Here is a 21,200-nt window from a genome sequence, read left to right on the forward strand (position 1 = left end):
AGTACGTGTTACTGTAAAAATATATTTGTTAATAGTAAGCTAGATTTTGCCACCATGAATTCTCTTAAAAACTTTTTTTTCCTGAAGGGTGATGGGCAGGGTCCAGAGATCTCCTCATGAGCAAAAAGGAAAGGATCCTTCTTCATAGAGCAATCTTGTTTAGATTTTGATTAAAAAATAAATAAAAAGACAAGCTCACACTCTAAAATATTTTGTGACTCTTTTCAAACTCTATGCAAATGAAAAACCCAGAGATTAGAAAAATTGTGTTATGTTGACACAAATCGATGACAGTGTAGAAATCCCACATCCCTGGGCTCCAGTGAAGTAAGTAGCCTCTCCAATTTGCCAATGGTGTTAGAAGCTGCATTAATTCCACCCTCATCCAACAGTCCTCCCCAACTCGAACTCTGCTCCCACCTAGACAACAGGTTGTGATTCCTGAACACACTGGCCATTGATCTCTCTCATGCCTCTGCACGTTCTCTTCTACTGGGGCACAGAATTAAAAGTATGGATGGAAGTTGCAGTGAATGAGATTAAGTCACACTGACGATGAGGTCCATTTTGGTTCTGTTGTTCCTTACCCATGGCTGTAAACTTTCTGAGGAATTCATCACCACCCTGATACATCAAATTTTATTAATTGATGCACACAAAACATATTAAAACATACTAAATATGTTATCATAGAGTAATATGCATGCATCCTGAATACATGACAAAAGCAATTTATCAATAATGATGATTAGTTGCCAAGAGAATCAAATTTAGAACTAAAAATTTAAAAGCACCTCCATACCTGTATAATTATCCTCATTTTTAGCTGGTTCAAAATATTCAAAATATAAAATGTACTGCAAAATAATAGCATGGAACCAGATGTGGAGGCATCCACTTATAACCCTAGGAAGCTGAGGCAGGGAGATTACCACAAGTTCAAAGCTAGCCTGTGTTATACAACAACAAACACTGAAACAACAACAAAGTGTGGATGCATGCCATACTCATTGTACTAGAAGTCATAAACACCCAATTTGAGTCTAGACCCAACTACTTTCCAACAGTGAGATGTTGAGGAATGTACTAAACTGAGTCTCATTAATTTCATGTGTAAAATGGGACTGATATGATATCTAGCTCTGAGACTGTGAAGGCAAAAATGAGATAATGTATTCAACAAACCAAAGATGCAATGGATGCTCATGGGCTGCTGGCTGAACTGGGGTTCTAAAACCACCCTATGAAAAGAAAGCCATAAGTTTCCTCCAGAATGGCAACATCTGTTTTCCCTGCACTGGCAGACACCAACCACCACTCTACCCAACACACATACACCCATGCACAGATGCAGACAAGCATTACAGATACTGAAACTCCTAGCCTCAATAATCTACACAAATATTCCCAAGAAGCAAGAAAAGAGTCCTCTAAAAAAACCAAGAAACATCCTAGACAAGGCCCCACAACATCCTAGGTTCATAAAGCAAAATTGGTGCTCTAAAAAGAACTATTTCTATTGGGAGATTGTTCTTTTCTTCAAAAGTCTGCTGCTGGTCTTACCCCAGCCAAGCTGCAGTACCACAAGCTCCATACAATTCCATTAGTGATCCATGATGAAAGACTAGAGATAAAGAATAGAACCATCAATAGAGTCTAAGCTGCTCTGAAAATAACATTTTCTTTACTCCCCATCATCTAAGAGGCTTCCAAGGGCACAGTCCTAACCTGTTTTGTGTTATTACCAACCGTTCAAAGCTTCCATGGGCTCTCTAGAGCCTATAAATTAAAATCTAAATCATTGGCATCAGCAGGCTCTTGCATCTGCAATAGTTCCTATGCACAATTTAAGTAAGTGGATTAACGGAGTATTTCATCTCTCTATTTTCCTACAGACTATGTAAAGCAACTCATGAAAAGGAGACAACAATGCAAAGAATAGCACACACCTCCAAGTCTAATGTGTGATTCTAAATCTGCTGATAATCAAGAATACCAGTCCCCTGACTAAATCTGACTATTGAAGTTTAGGTCACTGCTATCAACTGAAGGTCTATGTAGAAAGGTACAATAATTCCATACATTACATATTTTGCCACTGATTTTTTTTTATCCAAACACATGGAAAACACAGAATATAATCCTGAAAACTTATTTCAGAAGTTCTGAGCCTTATCTATTTTTAAAAGATCTTTTCCCTTGAAGATTTAGAAGCCACTTTTGGCAGACAAAAATACTCATAAGTAACGTAAGTAGTTACAACTTTCCATTGAAAAGCAACACAGAACCCTGCCATAGACTTAAGATTAAAGAAAAGTTAATGGGAAGCTTGAAAAGGGAGGGAGATGGGATTTTAAGAACAGAGAGGTTAATTTGTTTGCCTCAAAGTGGTCAGGACTGCAATCATTAAAAATACATGATTTGTTGTGTATTACCTAACCAAAACATTTCATGTTCCTATTTCTTGAATTCTGTTTGGAAAAATAATACTCTTTTGTATCTTCATCTGCTTTGTTCTCTTTTTTTTCCCCCTGTTCCTTATTCTAGCTCTGCTTCTCATTCTTCTATGTCACTCCACACCTTACATCTCCCTTCAGTGAAGTGTTTGGTATTCAGGTAAACATGAAAGTAACATTATTCAGACTTATTGCTAAGCTGTATCTAGAGATTTTATATAGATTTATTGCTAACTGTTCATCATTTCTGGATGCTCACAATAGCTGTCAAAAGGTGAAGGCCTGAATATTAACACAAGGAAATACTTGAAAGACACAAATGAAAATATTTATATAAGGCACATGCATGTGTGCACGCACACACACACACACACACACACTTCTATGCCTCCTAAAATTCTTATCTTGTAAAACACTGTTTGATACCAAAGCATGATAAATTAAGGGATTAATATCAGTATTAATAACTCAGATTTAAATTTCTTGGCAAATAATTAAGATTAATGACAGAAAACATCCCCTTTTCCCCAACGTAACACTTGCTTGGACCTCTTCACACCTTTCCCATCATCCCTTCCAGGCTCGTTTTGGGCTGTGAAAACAGAGGTCCTGAAACATTGATCCTGTTATCTCCTGCTTTTTGCAGCAGAGTTAGCAAAATAGACATGAGCAAATTTACAGCCAGCAGCTCGGACAGCTGCCTTACTTAGCAGTTAATAGGAAAGGCACTAATCTAGTTAGGATCCGGGACTAGTTCATAAATCTGGATTCAGAGGACAGCTTAAGCCATCACACATTTTTCCAGAGAGTAGGATTTGAATTAGATCATCAGCTTTCTCACCATGAAGAGCCAGTATTTCTGTAAACTAGAACAATGAGACACGGAGCTAACATAAGCTACGTGCTAGCCAGCTGGTTGAGTGATTTGGCAACACATGATTGACAAGAACCTACATGGTTTGGCAGGGACTAATACGTATCTAGAAGAATGCCAATCACTAAAAACTTTTCTTGGATCAAATAGGAAGTAAAAATCAAATACTTTTTTTTTAAAAAAAAATGGGGGAAATGCTATTTTAAGCAAAAAAAAATCATGATCTAATGAAGTAAAGTAATAAGAATAACTAACCACCATCTAAGCAGAATTCAACCTCAAGGGAGATTATTGTGTCATACTTGTGTAACTCAAAAAAATGCTTAATTTAGTTCATTATAACTTGAAATTGATTACCATGCAAAAAACACAAATCTTAGCTCCATAAAATAACATTTTATGTACCACTATTCCCTACCATGCCTTAATAAGGAATTATTCAAACGTGTCAAATAATAGAATGGCTTTGTCTTCATGTTCCCTGCAGCCTATTTTCAGGAAAGTGTAGGACAGTAAAATACAAAGTGATGATCATAGAAACACTTAAATCTACAAAGTCAAGTGACACTTCTCTCACATATCTCTAGGATCTAACATATCGTTCGTTTTCATAAATTACAACAAAACCAGAGGTGACATTTGTGTACAGAATTCCATGCGTTGAATCAATCTCATACATACCACAGGTAAGATATTGTCCCCAGACTTAGAGTAGCAAAGTCTTAATGCCCCTTACAGAGTTGTAAGAACCACATAGGCATGTTCATGTCTACTGGGTCTCTCCTTAGATGTACCTTAAAGGATAGAGCGAACGACATAGAGGATTATATAACTAGAACCTGAAAGCCTCCGTGAGTCATATGATTAAGTCCAGTTAAACACAGATAAGGTAGTGACAACCAGGCATCCAAGTGGAAAATCACATAAGTTCTCAGACATGCAGGTGGAAGTCAGAAGTGGGGGCAGACTTGTCTGAGAAAGACGTTCCTAATGCTGATATCAAATCACGAGGCTTCTCTGTGCTTTCCACAGAAAGGTGGGATATCAGAGAAACAGACCAAGGATTAGGACTTGGGGACACACCAGGGTTAAGAGCTAAGATGGGAACTGAACTGAAAGAGAGTCACTGCAGGAGAAAAAGCACCTTTTACTCTAGACTTCTTATCAGTATGCTATGCACATGAACATGCTATATGCATATTCTACTGCAATACTCTGCAGACTTACTAACTCCATTAGGTGATTAAATATAAAGGGGATTTATTTGTGTGTCTGGTCCTTCCTTGGGAAGAGTACAGACCTATGGCATAAAATACAGCCAATTCAGAAAAAAAAATTTAAGAAATCATTAGTGCCATGAAATGTGCTAGTAGAACATTTATTTTAAGAAGGAAACCACTTTATTTTAAAAGCCTGTTTCAAATCTGTAATTTGTATTTAAAAGAAAATATGCTTAGTAATCAACCACATTATGAAGTATAAATTTCATGTAGGTGTACATGTATGTCTATGAGATATATGTACGTATGAAAGACACATACTTAGCATTCAGTACATTAACCAGTTTGCTAAGAAATATCATGTGAATCTAAAGTTTAGGACATGTATTAGTTTTCCCAAGTGTTGAAGTGAACAGATCTGTGAACAGAAACACATGATGCAAATCAGAGGATAAAATTAATTTGAATTGAGTTTGAATAAACTACCCAATTTCATTGTTTTTGAAAATCATAAAGAGAAATAAAAATAATTTCATATAATTCATTAAAGGGGGATAATTATTATTGCAAAACCAGAAAAAGTAAAATCGTAAACAAATGGAAGTGTGCTAATGTGTGTCTGTGTGTATTTGCTATTTATTCAGCTTGAAAAGTAAAACATGCTTATTTTGCATCTGCAAATCATCAGTTTCAAACTAATTATTAGACATTATAATTTTATTCAAAGTAAAAATGGTAGGAATGTAAATGTGAAGGAATTTTAAAAGATGAAATACTATAGATTATTTCTATATATTATAAGAGATCCCAGGTTTTATTTGTAAATAAAAGTGAAATAAAAGATATGTGGCAAAGAACATAGGCAACTAAGGAGTGGGAGGAAAAAGCACATTGATATCAAAAGGGCAGTCCTAAAACATACAGACCAGTAATATTAAACAGACTGAACAGACTTAGAACTTGTACTAGAGATGTATAAACATAGACACACACAAATGTATGTAACAATTAATGAAATGAGTTCATAAACTAGGTATCTGTGTGAGGGTTTGGAGGAAGGGATAGGAAGAAGGGAAATTAATTATATCATAATCTTAAAAATAAAAGAAATGTTTCATAAAGTATTTAGCAAAGTATTTTAGGACTCTGTCCTAAAAGCATTAATTATATAGCATGTTTGAACACACATTCTTTTGAGAATCAGAGGACACCTAAGTATGCTGGCACACACTTGTAACCCAGCACTCTGGAGACTGAAGCAGGAGGATTGCTGCAAGTTCAAGACCTATACAGTGAGGACAAGCCAGTCCACAGCTACCCAGCAAGACTCTGTCTTTGAGAAAGAGAAAAGGATGGGAGAATTAAAAACTTCCTGCTCAAATCTATTTCCTTAACTGAATAGTGAAAAGTTTTACACTAAACTTACAAGTGGGCATCTGGTAGACCTTAACATCACGGTCAGTCATAGCACATTCTTTTTAAATAATAAGTTATTTCAAAATATATTTTCTTCCTTTTTAGAGTGCATTCTGAGCTCCAAATTAAAAACTGAGTGTTTAACCATAATGAAAAAAATACAATTTTTATGTTATAAAATCTGTGAAGTTATTGATTAGAGATGTGTTCTCTCCTTTATAATAAAGATTATATTAAGATTAAATGGGACTAAAGAGATGGATCAGCAGTTAAAAGTACCTTCTGCTCTTGCAGAAGAGCCTGGTCTAGTTCCCATCATCCACACAGTGGCTCACAACTGCCTGCAACTCTACTCCCAGGGGATCTAATGACTTTCTTCTAACCTCCAGAGGCACCTACATGTGATGTACATACATACACTCAGGCACACACATAAACACACACAAACACACACACATGCACATACACATACACATAAAATAAATAATCCTGTTTTTAAAAGCTTACATATAAAGTACTGAAAAGAAAAAGGCAGGGGAAAGTGTTAAAGCATAACTCTGTGAGGTCATTTCTCCCCCAGGAGGGATGACTGTGGATGCTCTTAAGATGTTCCCATTTAATCACACATTGAGCTTATGAAAATAATGTGCTCAGCCCTGGAAAACTGAGATCAACTTTTGGCCTTTTTTTTAAAGAATTTTTTTTTGTTTTATTTTTGATATTATAGTATAATTACATTTCTCCCTTACCTTTCAAACCCTTCCATATACCTCCTAAATCTCTTTCAACTTAATGGCCTCTTCGTTTATTTATTGCTATTGCATGTACACAGGTATATACATATACATTCATAAATATAACCTGCTTAGTTTATATAATGTTATTTGTATACATGTTTTCAGGGCTATTTGGCATTGGACAACCTATTGGTGCTTACTTGGGGAAGACCACCTCTTGCATTTTTTAAAAGTATTCTTTCACTGTGCCTGCCAAAGCTTATACATGAAGGAAAATTTATATTTCTAAAAGCAGTACATTAATCTAAAAGAAGTATAGAGGTGTTTATCATAATAAATAATTTTCTTTATTAATTATAAAAATGCTCATTAAGCATTCAAATACTATTTACAGGTCTTTTTAAAAAATTCATCTAGCTTTGTAATTTAAGTAATTGAATCTTAGATGTCCTGCATCTCACTTCAAGAAACCAGAATGAATTAACACGTACCTGTTTATTACATAATTAAGAGGTGGTTTTATTTAAGCTAAGAAATAGAACTAAAAGAGCACTCTCTATGAATGTTAATGTCCAGAGCAAGAGCCATTAGTTGATGACTTCCATAAAAAAGCAAATGTGTTCTGTACTACAAAATACAGTTATACAACCACAGTGTAAAGGCATGCCCATCTCTTCAGGCATGCACCCCTGGAGCAGTCAGTGGAGCTGCTATAATAATGGCATGTTCCTGCCATGGGTTGTTCTACTGAAAATTTTATCTTTCAAACGTGAGTCGGCCAAAGGTAGTTAGCTGTAGTTAGTTGCCGTCATTAACAGCATATACCCAGGCACTGAAAATAAGGAACCATTTGACGAAAAGATCAACCTTCTCCAGAAACCCAGAAGATGTTTCCATAGCAAACACAGTAGACAACAAAAGCAGGTGGCAGGAAGCCCTGATGTGGAGGAGTTGGTCACTCCATCCTCTGGACGGTGTCGGGTATCACATGATTCATAAACGCAAGGCAGCTCACGGTGACCCTTGGAAAGGCTGGAGTCACTGAAGAAGCTGCAATTCAAAAAGGGTCGGGCCTGCTTGTTTGAGCAAGAGAATTCCGAAGCAGGGCTAACATGGGTGTGGACATAGGTTGACAAGTAGGATATAAACTGGAGGTGGGCTTCGGTCACTGGCCTCTGCAGTTACAAAGCTCCTCAGCACCTTCTAAACGAGTTTGTGCTCCCTGGGATCCTGATGCATCTTGTCCTGTTTGGCTATAAACTTTTAAAAAGTGGAGGGCTGATGTTCTGTCGGAACGGACATCAGTCATTTCAAAGAGTGCAAAGCACACCAGTATAATTTGTCATTGTTCTCCACATACTAGATCTGGCTTCACTTAAACTCACTGTGTACCTCCGCTGCTTAGGTCACTTCCGGCTGATGAGGCCTTGCCAGCTCCAGCTTCTATCCCCAGGCCCTTTCCAAGGCTACTCCTTTGCTCCAAAGCATGCATTAGCATAGGCGACTCTCTCATCTCAAGGAGATAGATGGTCATGCTGCCACTTCACTGGATGGTGGGGTAATTCACGCGACTGCAATCTTTATTCTCTGACAAACGCCTGGAACGCCTACTTGCCAGGCGAGTATTTTCATCCATCCCACTGCCATTTACACACCCGTGCACGATTAAGACTTTTTACAACATTTTTTAGTAAAAGTCAAACAGATTGATGAACTTTCTTTCAGCTAAATGTAGGTACTAGAAAGGGGTGTTCCCTCTCCAAGAGGAAAATGTTTGTTTATTTTGCTGCACCACAGGTATGGAGTTCTGATAAATAAGAAACAAAGTGAAGTGAATTCAATTTCCTAGATTTTTGTTTTAATGGGGGGGGGGACTCATTCATTTGGGAAAAAAAAAAGGAACCTAAATTTCACATCTGCAGAGATAAGAAACCCTGAGTTCAGAACGTGGAATAGCATTGAACAGAAGGCCATGCATTTCAGGCATGCTCTGGGATTCTTCTGTTGCATGCGTAAGTTGATGTGCTCACTGGCGAATGAGGAGCCATTTGAAGGTTAACATAACCTCGAACACTGTCAAGGTCCTCGGGGATTTAATTGGTTTGTGGAACAACTCCAAACTAGTCCACTGCTTTCTTCTTTCTTTGCCTTTCTGATTCTCTTTTCATAGGGAAAAAAAAAGGAGGACGCATGGTAATGCATCATTTATAAATTACCTTGTTATTGAGGGGGAAAACACACACACACACACACACACACACACACACACACACACACACACACACACACACACACACACAAAACACTGCTTTGAAAACCAAACAAACTCCTGCTGCGGACTCGGGGCTGTTTGATGGAGACCCTTCAAAAGAGTCCAGGGCGTAATGGAGGTTGTTTGTGCAGAGACTTCTTCGATCTGTACCTGCTGTCCCCTGTCACTCCCTGGAAACTTGGCGGCAGATGTTGCAGCCCTAAGTTTGTCTCTGAAGTGGCTCTCTGTCCTGTCCCCCCACCGCCGTGGAGTCAAACTGCATTAGATCTCCTATTTGTGCCTCCGGCAAGTTTGGGAGCGCAGCTGTGTCCACCCGGCTCCTACCTTTGGAGTTTCAGGCCTCCAGGCAGCGCGAGAGAGACCAAAACGGTCCTGCCGCTCTCAACTACCTCGGCTGACAATCGGCCGCCGCCGCCACCAGCAGATGTCGGGACAACCTGCTAGCGCGCACCTGGCCGCCAAACCCGCGACTCCCAGGACCTGCCGCCTGCATCAAAGCCCGAGCTCGCCCGCAGCCGAGCGCTGGGAGCCCGCCCGCCCCCGCGGCCGCTTTGATAAGGCTCGCACCAACTTCAGCCTCCGCATCAAGGACTTCGGGGCGCGCAGAGCTCAGCCCGGGAGCCCCGCGGCCTCTGCGCCCCAGCACAGCTTCGGCTCCAAATGCACCGGGAAGGACACGCTGGCCCACCTGCGGGACTCAAGGCAGCTTCAGTTCTGTGGTCGCGGGTTTGTTTATTCAACTGAGCTCTCTCGGGAGGCGGAATCTGCGGGAAACTGTTCCTACATAAATGACAAGGCTGTTTTCCAAAGCACAAAACAAGCTGCTGGGTAGGCAGGGGTTGTGTTCCTTGGAGCCATTAGTCAGGCCCTGAGAACAATTGTGCTTTACTAGCTGTCACGCAGCTTAAAGTCAGCCTCCTCCCCCACCCTCAGAGGATGCGACTCTCTGTATCCAGAAGGTAAAGTATTATTTATGCCCTGGCAATGTAAACGAACATCCCCCATCTAAATGTGGGAGTTCCAGAGCCTTCCTAATGCCTAAAATGAATAAACTGTTTTACAATCACACACTCACCCTCCTGTACCAACATAAATACTTCACAAAAAGCACAAACAGAAGTAAATGTTGTATTTGCGCATATGCTTGCACACAAAAGAGGTTGATGGCCACCACGGGGGTGGGGGGGAGATTATTTACATGGTGATACATTTTAAATTTTTCCTTTAAGGAATTGACCTTAATATCAGATAACACTTGTCCCAATGAGTTATTTGATATCAGAGTTAAACTACTTCAATAAGAATTTAACATGCTTCTCTATGCTGACAATACACTATTTAATAGACTTTCTAATATTTAATGGAAAGTAAATTTTTAGAGCAAACTGGTAATCAGATGAAAATGAAGGCCTCACATACATATATACAGTTCATATTTACATGAAGTATGTATTCATGGTTTAGAACTTAATGTTGAACTCTGTTTAACTGAATACTGGTGAGTTTTAGGGGAGTAAATTTTGCAAACATCCAAAGTTTTTCATAATAGTTAAAAGAGCATATAAAGTTTTAAGAAGAGAACTGGAATCCCACCCCCAATATCTCACCATTCACTTAATATCCAACACTTAATAACTTAATAAGATGGAAATTATTAAACATACAAACCAATATCTAACCTGGTGAAGAGCATGCTGAGAAGAGGCATGAAAATAATTGTAAGCAAAATGAAGTGAAAGTTGAGAGAGTTCACGAGGAAGAAGAGTTACATGTAGCTCCAGAAACAGAACTCAAACCCACATCTGAACTTAAACTGAGATGTGAATTTCCACATAAAAGAGATTTCTATTGAGAATCTGCCAATAAACTGGCAATAGAGGAGTCTGCATCATAGAGCACATAGCTCTCTCTCCCAGTGGTCCTATCCAAGGGCACTGGCATCATGCTAGAGAGTTCAGCAATATTTCTCAAGATGCATATCCTCACTGGCTGAACTCAGAGGTGTCTGAAATGTTCCAAAGTTGAATTTTAAATTTAAAATTCTTTTAAACTCTTAAACACCGAGCTAAAACCACCTAATACTAAATACATCTTATCTTGGCCTCATAACACAAATACTAATTTGATGGACTACTTCATAGTGTTAAAGAGTAGCATGTCAGACCTAAGTGAAGCCACCGTCCTCTGAGGAGATGGGCATGGTGTTCACTCCTTTGTAGGAGAGGCAGGATTGCACTCACACCATGGAAGCAGTCTGGCGTCAGGAACGGCACCGGGTCTCGCAATCAAACCTACCACTGTTGCCTATGAGGAGCCTTTGAACAATTTCTCTAAAAGTGCTACACTAGGAAAATGGGGTAAATCATTAGGAAAAATATTTCAAACAGAATAACTCTAAACATATTTTTAAAACAAGAGCTTTAAACGGACTCCTTTGGTGAGAAAAGACATACATACAACACATCTGTAAGTACGTGGATCTAAATACCACTACCACAGACTTCTTTGGTGCTTCGAGAATTAAGGACACCTTGACATTATTTCAGAGACCAGACTGTGACAACTACTGACGGCAGATAACATGTTTATAGCGAAAGACGGTGGGTCTGAGGTATTTTCCCTAGATCTCATGGCTACTAAATGCTGGAAGAAAGACTTCAGATGCGAATTCCCAGTCTGTTTCTTCCAAAAGAAAATAACTCAGAACACTTGTTTTCAGAGTCAAATGCTAAAGCAATGAGCATGCTTATGATTTTAATTAATTATCTGGGAAGGCACTGCTGTGGAATTGGCTTGAAAATGAACTGTAAAAATAAAATTTAACAAATACCCCATGTAACAAGAGCACACACTGGTCAGTATCAATTCCACCCTGCATGCTAACAGGAAGTTTTAAATTATTTTCGTTAATATTTCCCTACTTTCATTATACTGCCCCCTCCCACACCTTTCTCAAGAGATCCCCATACACAAACCTCGTCTCCTTCCTGGGGTCTCATCAAGGACACCCGGTCATATTGCTTCAAGATCAAAGCCCAGAGTGCATCCAGACGACCCTGGAGAGAGATTGGATTTGTGAACTTGGGTAGCTTCATTTCATTGATCAATTAAGTAAGTTAGTAAATACAAAAACTTGAAGGCTTTTATGCTAAGAAAATAAGTAGTTGCTAGAGCACAAAATGAGTATCTGCTATCTGATGTGCCTTAGTCTTCCTCCTGGGACAGGAGAGACAGTAAAAGCTACTGCGTTCCTGTTAGCTTTAAGCTGTATCACACGAAATGCAGGCAAGTACCTTGATCGGCGTGTACCACTTTGTCTGAGGGGCCTGGTATGTGGGTTTGGGTCGAGGTGGTCTTGATGGCATGGGTATCTCTTCTTCGGGGATCATCACCACAGCATTTTTGGCTTTCTCTAGTCTTGCCCCTTCCTCCGTAGATCCTTTATCTCCCCAGCGGACCTTTAAAACGAAGGAGACACTGATGTCAGACAAAGGGTCCCAGAGGAGCAAGCTCTTACTTGGCCCACGGGCCTTCCAGTCACCAGCCCAGTGTAGGAAGATGAATTGGTATAGTTACTCCCGGTTCCTTCTCTTCTGAGTTTTAATGGGTCCCTTGCCACTCATTATTATTTGCCTGTGTGTGTATGTGTGGGTATATATGTGCATGTTCATGTGTGTTTGACTTCATACGTGTGTGGAGGCCAGAGGTAAACTTCAGAGGTCATTCCTCAGGTGCCCTCCACCATGTGTTTTGAGACAAAGTCTCTCACTGGGACCTGGAGCTAGCCCATTAGAATAAGCTGGCTGGACAGGAAGTTCAGGGATCTTCCTGTCTCTGTTTTCTCATCATTCATTATTATATTATTATCATGACCCAAATGCAAAATAACTCTTGTAAAAATATGATATCACTTAAATCTGGTGTAATGGTTTCTCCATCAGTTCAAATAAGGAGATAATTTGTGGTATACATAGATAATGTATGACTACATAGTTCAATTCTACCTTAAGGTATTTGGGATGGTAATGGTAGCATTTATTCAATGTGTTCATGTGCATTCAATCCATACAAAAATGCAAGGGAATAGATACTATGTGTGTCTCTTCCAGATGACAGACCTATGGCACAGGTTAAAAAAAATGTGCCCAAAGCCACCACAGGTGTGTACAGACAGGGCAGGGATTTGGACATAAGCAGTAAGAAATGAGTGAATAAGTTTTACATGATTTTGAATTACATAAATTTATCTTACATAAAAGGAATTAATCTTTTTAAAGTTTTTCATATTTGATTGGTTCAGAAAGTATGAATTTCCATTTACAGCATTCTTCTTGCCAAAAAAGCTTTCTGTCTTTAGTTCTTTTGCTCATCTGAATATAGTCATTTGATAAATAAATTCTTACTTGAGAGACAGGAATTGGAAAAGGTTCTGTTTTGAGGGGAAAAAACATAGACCATTAGGGAATCCCACAGATTTTAGATCATTTCATTCTCTGGCAACTCTTGATATTGACCCAAACCAAGAGGACTGGGGTTATTGTTTTCTTTACTTTTCAGTAAACAGAAATTAAGAGCCAAGTCATAACCCAATAATATATGAATAGGAAATGGTCTCTGGAGAAGGACTTTACCCAAACAGGATCAGTAGGAGAATCCCAGGACATTACCTAAGAGGACAGCGCCCAACAAACAATGTGCATGTAGAGAAGCAAAGACCAGTCCAAGATATGCTACAATACACCATTAAGTAATCTCAGTGGAAGAAAAAGTTTAAAGTCACTGACTGAATTGTTAAAGCAGGAAGATGGATGGTTACTTTTCATAGGAAAAAAAAAACTATGCTAGCTTTTTTTTATAAAGCCACTTGGATAGTTTTAAACACATACACACACACCCCTTTTTACTACAATTTTAGGATAATTTTTAATTTCAAGTGGATCCTGCTGAATCATCAAAGTCTATCTGTATCTTTCAATGTGATCAATGGCTAGAATGTTCTTTGTGGGGTTGTTAAATTTGTTTGAAACATGTACACTGTAAAGATTTGTCACTTGAATTGGTTTAATAAAATGCTGATTGTCCAGTAAAAAAAAAAATTGTTTGAAACACATTTAACCTAGATAGTTGGGCTTTCTTTCTGAAAAAAAACAAAGGAAGAAAGGAAGGAAAGAGGAAGGGAGGGAGGGAGGGAGGGAGGAAGGAAGGAAGGAAAATTACCATCCTTTTTTCAGATCACAGTCTTCACCTAGATAAGCTAATACTTAGAATAAGATCTTTAGATATAACTAATGAATTTAAAACTAGTACACATTTCTTGCAGCTGAAACATCTCAATTTTGGGGAACAAAACTAAACAAAAGAGACAGGTGGTTTAATAAACACATGGATTCAACAACTCATAGAAATAGTTCAGAGTGAATCCGTAAGTAGATATAATTTGATTCATGCAGAAGGGGTAGATTTGAACACAAACAGCTCATTAGCCTGGCTTTCACAGTTGAAACTGAAGAGGTTAAGATAATTAGACACAAGCCGGGCGGTGGTGGCGCACGCCTTTAATCCCAGCACTCGGGAGGCAGAGCCAGGCGGATCTCTGTGAGTTCAAGGCCAGCCTGGACTACCAAGTGAGTTCCAGGAAAGGCGCAAAGCTACACAGAGAAACCCTGTCTCGAAAAACCAAAAAAAAAAAAAAAAAATAAAAAATAAAAAATAATTAGACACAATATCACTGGACCCATTCTCAGATTTTAAAAAAGTGAAAGTGGGTTGAACTGCAGTTCTGATCCAGCATGGCATTCCCAGGCTTTGATGATGATATGCATGACCCTCAGTCATAGAGGCCTAAGGAGATTAATAAGTTTGCTGTCTTTTTCATGAAAAAGCTTCTGGGTTATCACCAACCTTCACCAAATACAAGTTTCACTTAATCTCAAGGATTAAGACTAAAAGATACCTTGTAGAAGTATCCTGCAACCCTACAAAGGAATTAAACGTGTGTGTGTGTGTGTGTGTGTGTGTGTGTGTGTGTGTGTGTGTGTGTAAATTTTAAATTTTTAAGTTGATCACAATGTGATGCCCTGAAAGGATGGAAGGAAGAAGAACAGAAATAGATTGCTAAAGAAATTCTTAGGAGAGTTTGCCTACAGCTTTATTTTATTATGGGGAAAAAGTAGGTAAGTACAAACTTCAGAGTTGGATTCTTCCAGTTCCACTTGGCTTTCATTATCAACAACGAGTTTCCTAATTCTCAAAGCATATTTGGATAACTTAGAGTCTATATGATAAAGGAGCAATTTCAGAATTTTTAAAAGTCTGTTTCATGAGAAATTGGCAGAAACCCCCGTGTGAAGTGATTAGGAATTGTAGTAGATCTGTTGTGATAACAGCTGTTATTAAAAGCTCTGCTCCAGCTTTCCGAAAACTCCATTAGAGGAGAGTTTAAATCAATATTTAAATTAAAAGAGTGAGATTTGTAAAACCCAGAACAACAAGTATCCATTGTGACTTAATCTAACCTCAGCTCTGAAGGTTTCTTCTCCAATTCTGACGACCTCAGAACTTCTATAATCCGTTTACTCTTCCCAGCTTACGTACTTTGCAGGTTTGAAGAGGTGTGCTTATAAAAGCATTATGGATGGTTTCCCCACTCCAATTCTAAATTCACCGTTGAGAAATTTTAATGATACTTAATTCTCAATTCAGTTTTATTGTGTACCTGTATATACTGAATTTCTTCTTTGTAAATATCTGTACTTTCTTTGTCGTTTTAAAAATTCATTATCATCCTATTTACCATCATATCAATAGAGTATTCCATTTATGTGGCCAAAATTTTTCAAGATTAATGGACACAGACTCAATGGAGGTTGACTCTTTCTTTTTCAAGAATAAAATTTTCGTCTACTAAAAAGGAAGGACAGGTGGTACAATGTCGCATGCTGGAATTCGAGGACTCTTGAAGTTGGAATTACAGGCTACTGGGAATGTGTCTGTGCTTTCTTGAGCATAGAGAAAATACTGCAGTTTGGATATGGAAAGCCCTGTAGGGACCTGGGTCTTGGTCATTGGTGTGGCTCTTTTGGAAGGTGGCAGCACCTGTAAGAGGCGGGACCCAGGAGGAGGGCTAAGAGTTTTTACAGGTTGTGCATCTGGGGGTGATAGCAAGATGTTCTTTGTCTTGTTTTGCTCCTACCTGCCCATGGTAAGCAGCAAGCTCTACCAAATGCTCCCTGCCACAATGTTCTGCCCAGACCTAGACCCCAAACCAAGAAGACTTACAAACCACAAGTTAACCTGAGCCAAAATAAAATTCCTTTTTTGTAAATTGATTTATCTAAAGTATTGGTAACAAAAACCTGACTAATACATAGAATCATATTCGTTTTTACCCAGGATCTACTCATGGGTTCATGATGCTTTTTTTTAAAGAAAGAATCTCAATCTTTGGACTACTTCACTAACAACAATTAGTTCAACATAACAAATGATATGTAGTATTAATTAGGATAGTTGGTGAGTAGCAAGTAAAAGCTGTTGAAAGTTTTAAATGTGCCTCTTCTATATTTGTGATAAATCCATATCCATGCTGTTGAATATTTTAAAAATTTGTCTGTCAAATAGTAACTAACTGTTGGGTCTTTTCAAAGAAGAACATTGTTGAAACTATGAGTGACTGGCATTCTTGAAGTTGGTGTTCCATGGGGTAATTTTTCCCAAGACAGTAGAGAAACCCGTAACTATTTTTATGCTTGGGATTCAGAAATCTTATCAATGCAGTCCTTTGACCGATGAAGCCTTGGTTCTTGCCTAGTTCTGATATGGCCAGGATGATTCCACAGAAAAGGAATGTGCCCAGAGAAGGCCCAGTGCTAACTAAAGAGGTTATAAAAAGCAGTGTCTGTGGCTCAATAACCCTACAAATACATATTTTAGATTAACACTCTCTATTTCGTTATGAGACCAACCTCCATTCTTTTAATTCCTCCAACTCCTCGACCACCATAATAGGAAGCATCCACAGTTGGCCATTTCTTGTTGGGCAAAGGTTCTTCTTCCTCTTCCTATGGAGATATAGTTTTAAAAGTTGATTTGATTAATTTCTTAAGATGTCGTTTGGTCAGAGCTGCATCACATTTAATGTTTTAAATAATTCCATTGTTATGGGAAAATGTAAAAATTATACCTGGGATATATGGGTGCATTTATAATCACATGCATCAATTTCAAGTGCAGTTCTACAAGAGATTGAGACACCTTCCCTTCAGAAAATTCTCACTACATCACCCCTAGGCTAAGAGAAGTTGCTTTTTTTAACTGTTAGTATTGTGTATTTAAACCAAGTATATCCACCAGTTCAAATTTGAAAAGATGATTCAACTTAGGGCAACACTTCAACAATTATTTCATGTGTCAATATATATGTAACTTTGAAGTGTGAAATTTATAGTGAAAAGACAAAATTTAAAGAAGTCTAAAAATGCACAATACCAGCAATTCCTTACTTTATATTGCTAGAATGATGTTAGCTAACAAAGGAATATAATAGCAAATTGTCACTTTGAAGAAAGTAAGGGCATCTTTGACCTGCCAGCTTGGATATTTCAACAATTTTAGATATGTGTCATCAGGACTATTAATATATTATTATAAAATATATTAAATTTCTATGTACTTTGATCCTGTAGCTAGTCTACCAATGAAGGGCTCATTCCTCTACTCCATGAAAGAAATCATAAGATTAAAAAATAGCAGTTGGTTTTCACAAATTAAAAAGTAGATACTGCCGGGCGGTGGTGGCGCACGCCTTTAATCCCAGCACTCGGGAGGCAGAGGCAGGCAGATCTCTGTGAGTTCGAGGCCAGTCTGGGCTACCAAGTGAGTTCCAGGAAAGGTGCAAAGCTACACAGAGAAACCCTGTCTCGAAAAACCAAAAAAAAAAAAAAAAAAAAAAAAAAAAAAGTAGATACTTAGTTATCACATAAATAGAATTGGTCTAATTTTGGAATGATATTTACATATAAAAATAAAACAACTCTATGGTGATATTCTATTTGTATTAAAATGTTATTTGTATGTTAATAAATAAAGTTGCCCGGGGGTCAGAGCTATTAGCAAGCCATAGGAAAGCAGGGCAGTGGTGGCGTACTCTTGCAATCCCAGCACTTGGTAGGCAGAGCTTGGTAAGTCTCTGTGTGTTCAAGGATACAGCCATTATTGGATACACATGCCTTTAATCTCAATACCAATCATGGAAAACCTGGAGGCCTATACAGACAGGCCGTGAGGAGGCGGTCATGTGGTTGGGTTTACAACCAATGAGAAGGCAGGACAGGAACTCTTATATAAAGACTTTAACACAGGGGTAGCTCTGGTTCGGAGAGATAGAACCACTGCAGGAGGAAGGGTAAGGTTTTAGCTCTTAGCTCTGACCTCTTGGCTTTCTTCTTTGCATTGGTTCTGTGTTTCTTATTTAATAAGAAGGTTGTTTACATCTACACAACTCCATATCACTTTATTAGGCACTCACCTCCTTTGGTGCAGGAGGTGGTGGGGGAGGATCCTTGATAACCTGTCCCAAAACAAAACATAATAAAATGTAAAAAGTTCCATAACATAAGAAAAAGTAAGAATATATATATATATATATATATATATATATATATATATATATATATATATATATGACCCAATGGCTACTGTCTTAATTCCAGAGGTGGATTAAGATTTAAAAAAAAACTGTACTCAAATGAGGCTGACTTAAGGTTATGAACTATATATCCCCTTTATTAAGAAAGGGATACTTTATATCTTTACTGACCTATATATCCAGTGTAAGTACTGCTATCAGCATTTCACTCCATAAGATCAACACCAACACAACCTTTCTTCCCAATGTTTTCTTTCTAGTAGTTCACTCTTTCCAGATGTAGACTACAAATGCTGGCATAACCTATAATGTCTCCTTTTTCTAAATAACTTCTCCAAATCCTTTCCAGGTCCAACTGAGTCTTTAACATCATTCTCTACCCTCTCCCCCTCCCATGCCATGAATTCCTGTCTTCCCAAAGCAGACTATCATTTCTGTGATATTTTCAGATGCCTCTCTCTTCTTCCCCAGCATTTATAGGGTTCTTTTTTTTTATCCAGTTAAAAAAAAAAATCCCCTTGTAAATGTCAATACACATTTCACATGCACATTTCCTGCACTCTGTGCTTCCACTGTTTAGCAGAGTGGGATTGGTACAAAATACACTTTCAAGGATGTAAGGCAGGAGGGAAGGGGGGACGTCCGGAGGAGAGAAAAGTGAAAAGGGTGGGAAGAGAAAAGAAACGGAGGAGGAAAAGGTAGAGAGGAAGAAGGGAAACAGGGGGGAGGAACTACAGAAAGAGAAAAGATAAAGGGATAAGAAGGAATTTTTTTTATTTCATTTTCACTGTCACAACCCAAAGTCAAAGACTTAGGAATCTATGGACTTTAAAGATGTCAAGCACGTTTTTCAACTCATGCAAGTTACACACAACCAAAACTTCAATATTCTAAAAATTCCCCACCTAGTAGTGGTTCCAGTTATGTCTGGACTACTGCAATAGAGAAATTCACTATTTCATAAATCATCATTTGACTGGCAAGGGACTCATCACTTAAGTTTTTTTCCCCAAAATAAAGCCAAAGCTTCTCTTTCTAACAGTTTCCACTCTTCAGCCCCGGTCCTGGAGTCTGGAAAACCTCAGCTTACACACACACACACACACACACACACACACACACACACACACACACTTTTTCTTCCTAATGAAGATAAATTCCTGGTTTTGGAGACTACAATGATTACTTCATTTGTATTGAGGTTATATTTGGGAGCTAAAGATAAAACTCATTTTTTATAAAATGGGTTATTTTGTTCACTTGCTGTAGTACATATTCATTTTCAATATCCTAACTACAGTTTCCTTAACCCAAAATAACATTTTTAGATATGGTTCAGCAATTAAACTCAATAGCATTTTGGACAAAGCTGTTGGACCTTGTGCTTCCTTGCCTCTTCTTGGCATTTTAATTGATGGGTTTCAAAAAAGAGAAAATGGGATTGATAGGGGAAAGTGGTGAGATTGATGGAGGAGAAAATGGAGGGGAGGGATTAGGAGTGGTAGATTTGATCAGAATATATTATATGCATATAGGAAATGCTCAATAAAAAGCAAAAAAAGGAAAATATTAATACTAATATCCATGCTGTTGATAGTCTTATCATTACATTTTTTCCAGTGGTTATATGCAATCCTTGTGGTAAAAATTAAACAACTATCCCCTTTCAGTATCTCTAGCAAGGCTTTGTTTTAACTTGTGTAATCGGGTCAATAGTCTTCTAATAGAAGCTTAGTCAATCATTTGTCCAGTCAAAATTGACTCAAAGTTCCGATGCATACAGTTCAAATCAAGAAATCATTTAATTTTATTGTAAGGACTTTGGGATTTCTGTCTCTCTTACGCCTTCCAAGTGTTCTCTGGAGATCTCTCACTAAAGAAAGTCCAAAATACACCCTTATATTGTAATGAGCCTGAACATATCTGAGATCACTTTTATTTCATAGCAAAAATTTCAAATTTACTCTTATAACATGCACATCTTGCACAGATAAATAAAAAATAATATAAATAGATTCTCTAGCAGTCTCCTGTATCATATCATCCTGGGTATTACTACATATTCTCTTCAATAACCCTTCCTTTTTATTTCATACTGACCATCTACATGAGTGCTAATAGAGGAAAATGAAGACTGCCTAAGTTTCTTCTAGAAGGCAGCAGAAATTGGCTCAGGAGTTAAGAGCATTTACTGCTCTTGGAGAAACTCCAGCTTCACTTGTCAGAACTCACATAGTAGTTCACAACCACCCATAACTCCGGTTCCAGGGGAACCAATTTCCTCCTTTGACCCCTGTGGACTCCTGTATGCATGTGACACACATACATACACTCTGGTACACACACACACACACACACACACACACACATAAAATAAATAAATATGTATTTAAAATCTTTATGTAGTCACTTCTGTCAGACTCACGCAGGACAAGGAGCACCGTTGTGTATTTCCATTTTGCTGGAAAGCCTTTACTTAGCATAATCTGTAATGTGGCGATATCAAGCCTCTGGGGTACATCTATATGAGCCAGCTGTTCTGTTGTCACTGTCTGATGCCTTAGTTTTCACACAACTCT

The 21,200-nt window shown here is 38.2% G+C and overlaps 1 protein-coding gene across 2 annotated transcripts in view; it reads right to left on the reverse strand.

The window, feature by feature from the left end:
* Antxr2 (ANTXR cell adhesion molecule 2) overlaps positions 1–21,200 on the reverse strand; it is a 131,117-nt gene that overhangs the window by 36,451 nt on the left and 73,466 nt on the right. Inside the window, exons 13-16 of one of the 2 annotated variants that reach the window (XM_052735426.1) lie at positions 18,502–18,543; positions 16,940–17,035; positions 12,269–12,433; positions 11,951–12,031 (exon numbers count right to left, since the gene is read on the reverse strand). In XM_052735426.1, coding sequence (XP_052591386.1) covers positions 11,951–12,031; positions 12,269–12,433; positions 16,940–17,035; positions 18,502–18,543 — 384 coding nt within the window. Of the gene's footprint in view, positions 1–11,950; positions 12,032–12,268; positions 12,434–12,486; positions 14,113–16,939; positions 17,036–18,501; positions 18,544–21,200 lie in introns of those variants that run through there. The other variant, XM_052735427.1, reaches the window with a different exon arrangement.

The sequence above is a fragment of the Peromyscus californicus genome, unplaced genomic scaffold, assembly GCF_007827085.1.
Source record: "Peromyscus californicus insignis strain IS unplaced genomic scaffold, ASM782708v3 Scaffold_13__1_contigs__length_99412109, whole genome shotgun sequence".
Lineage (NCBI taxonomy): Eukaryota > Metazoa > Chordata > Mammalia > Rodentia > Cricetidae > Peromyscus > Peromyscus californicus.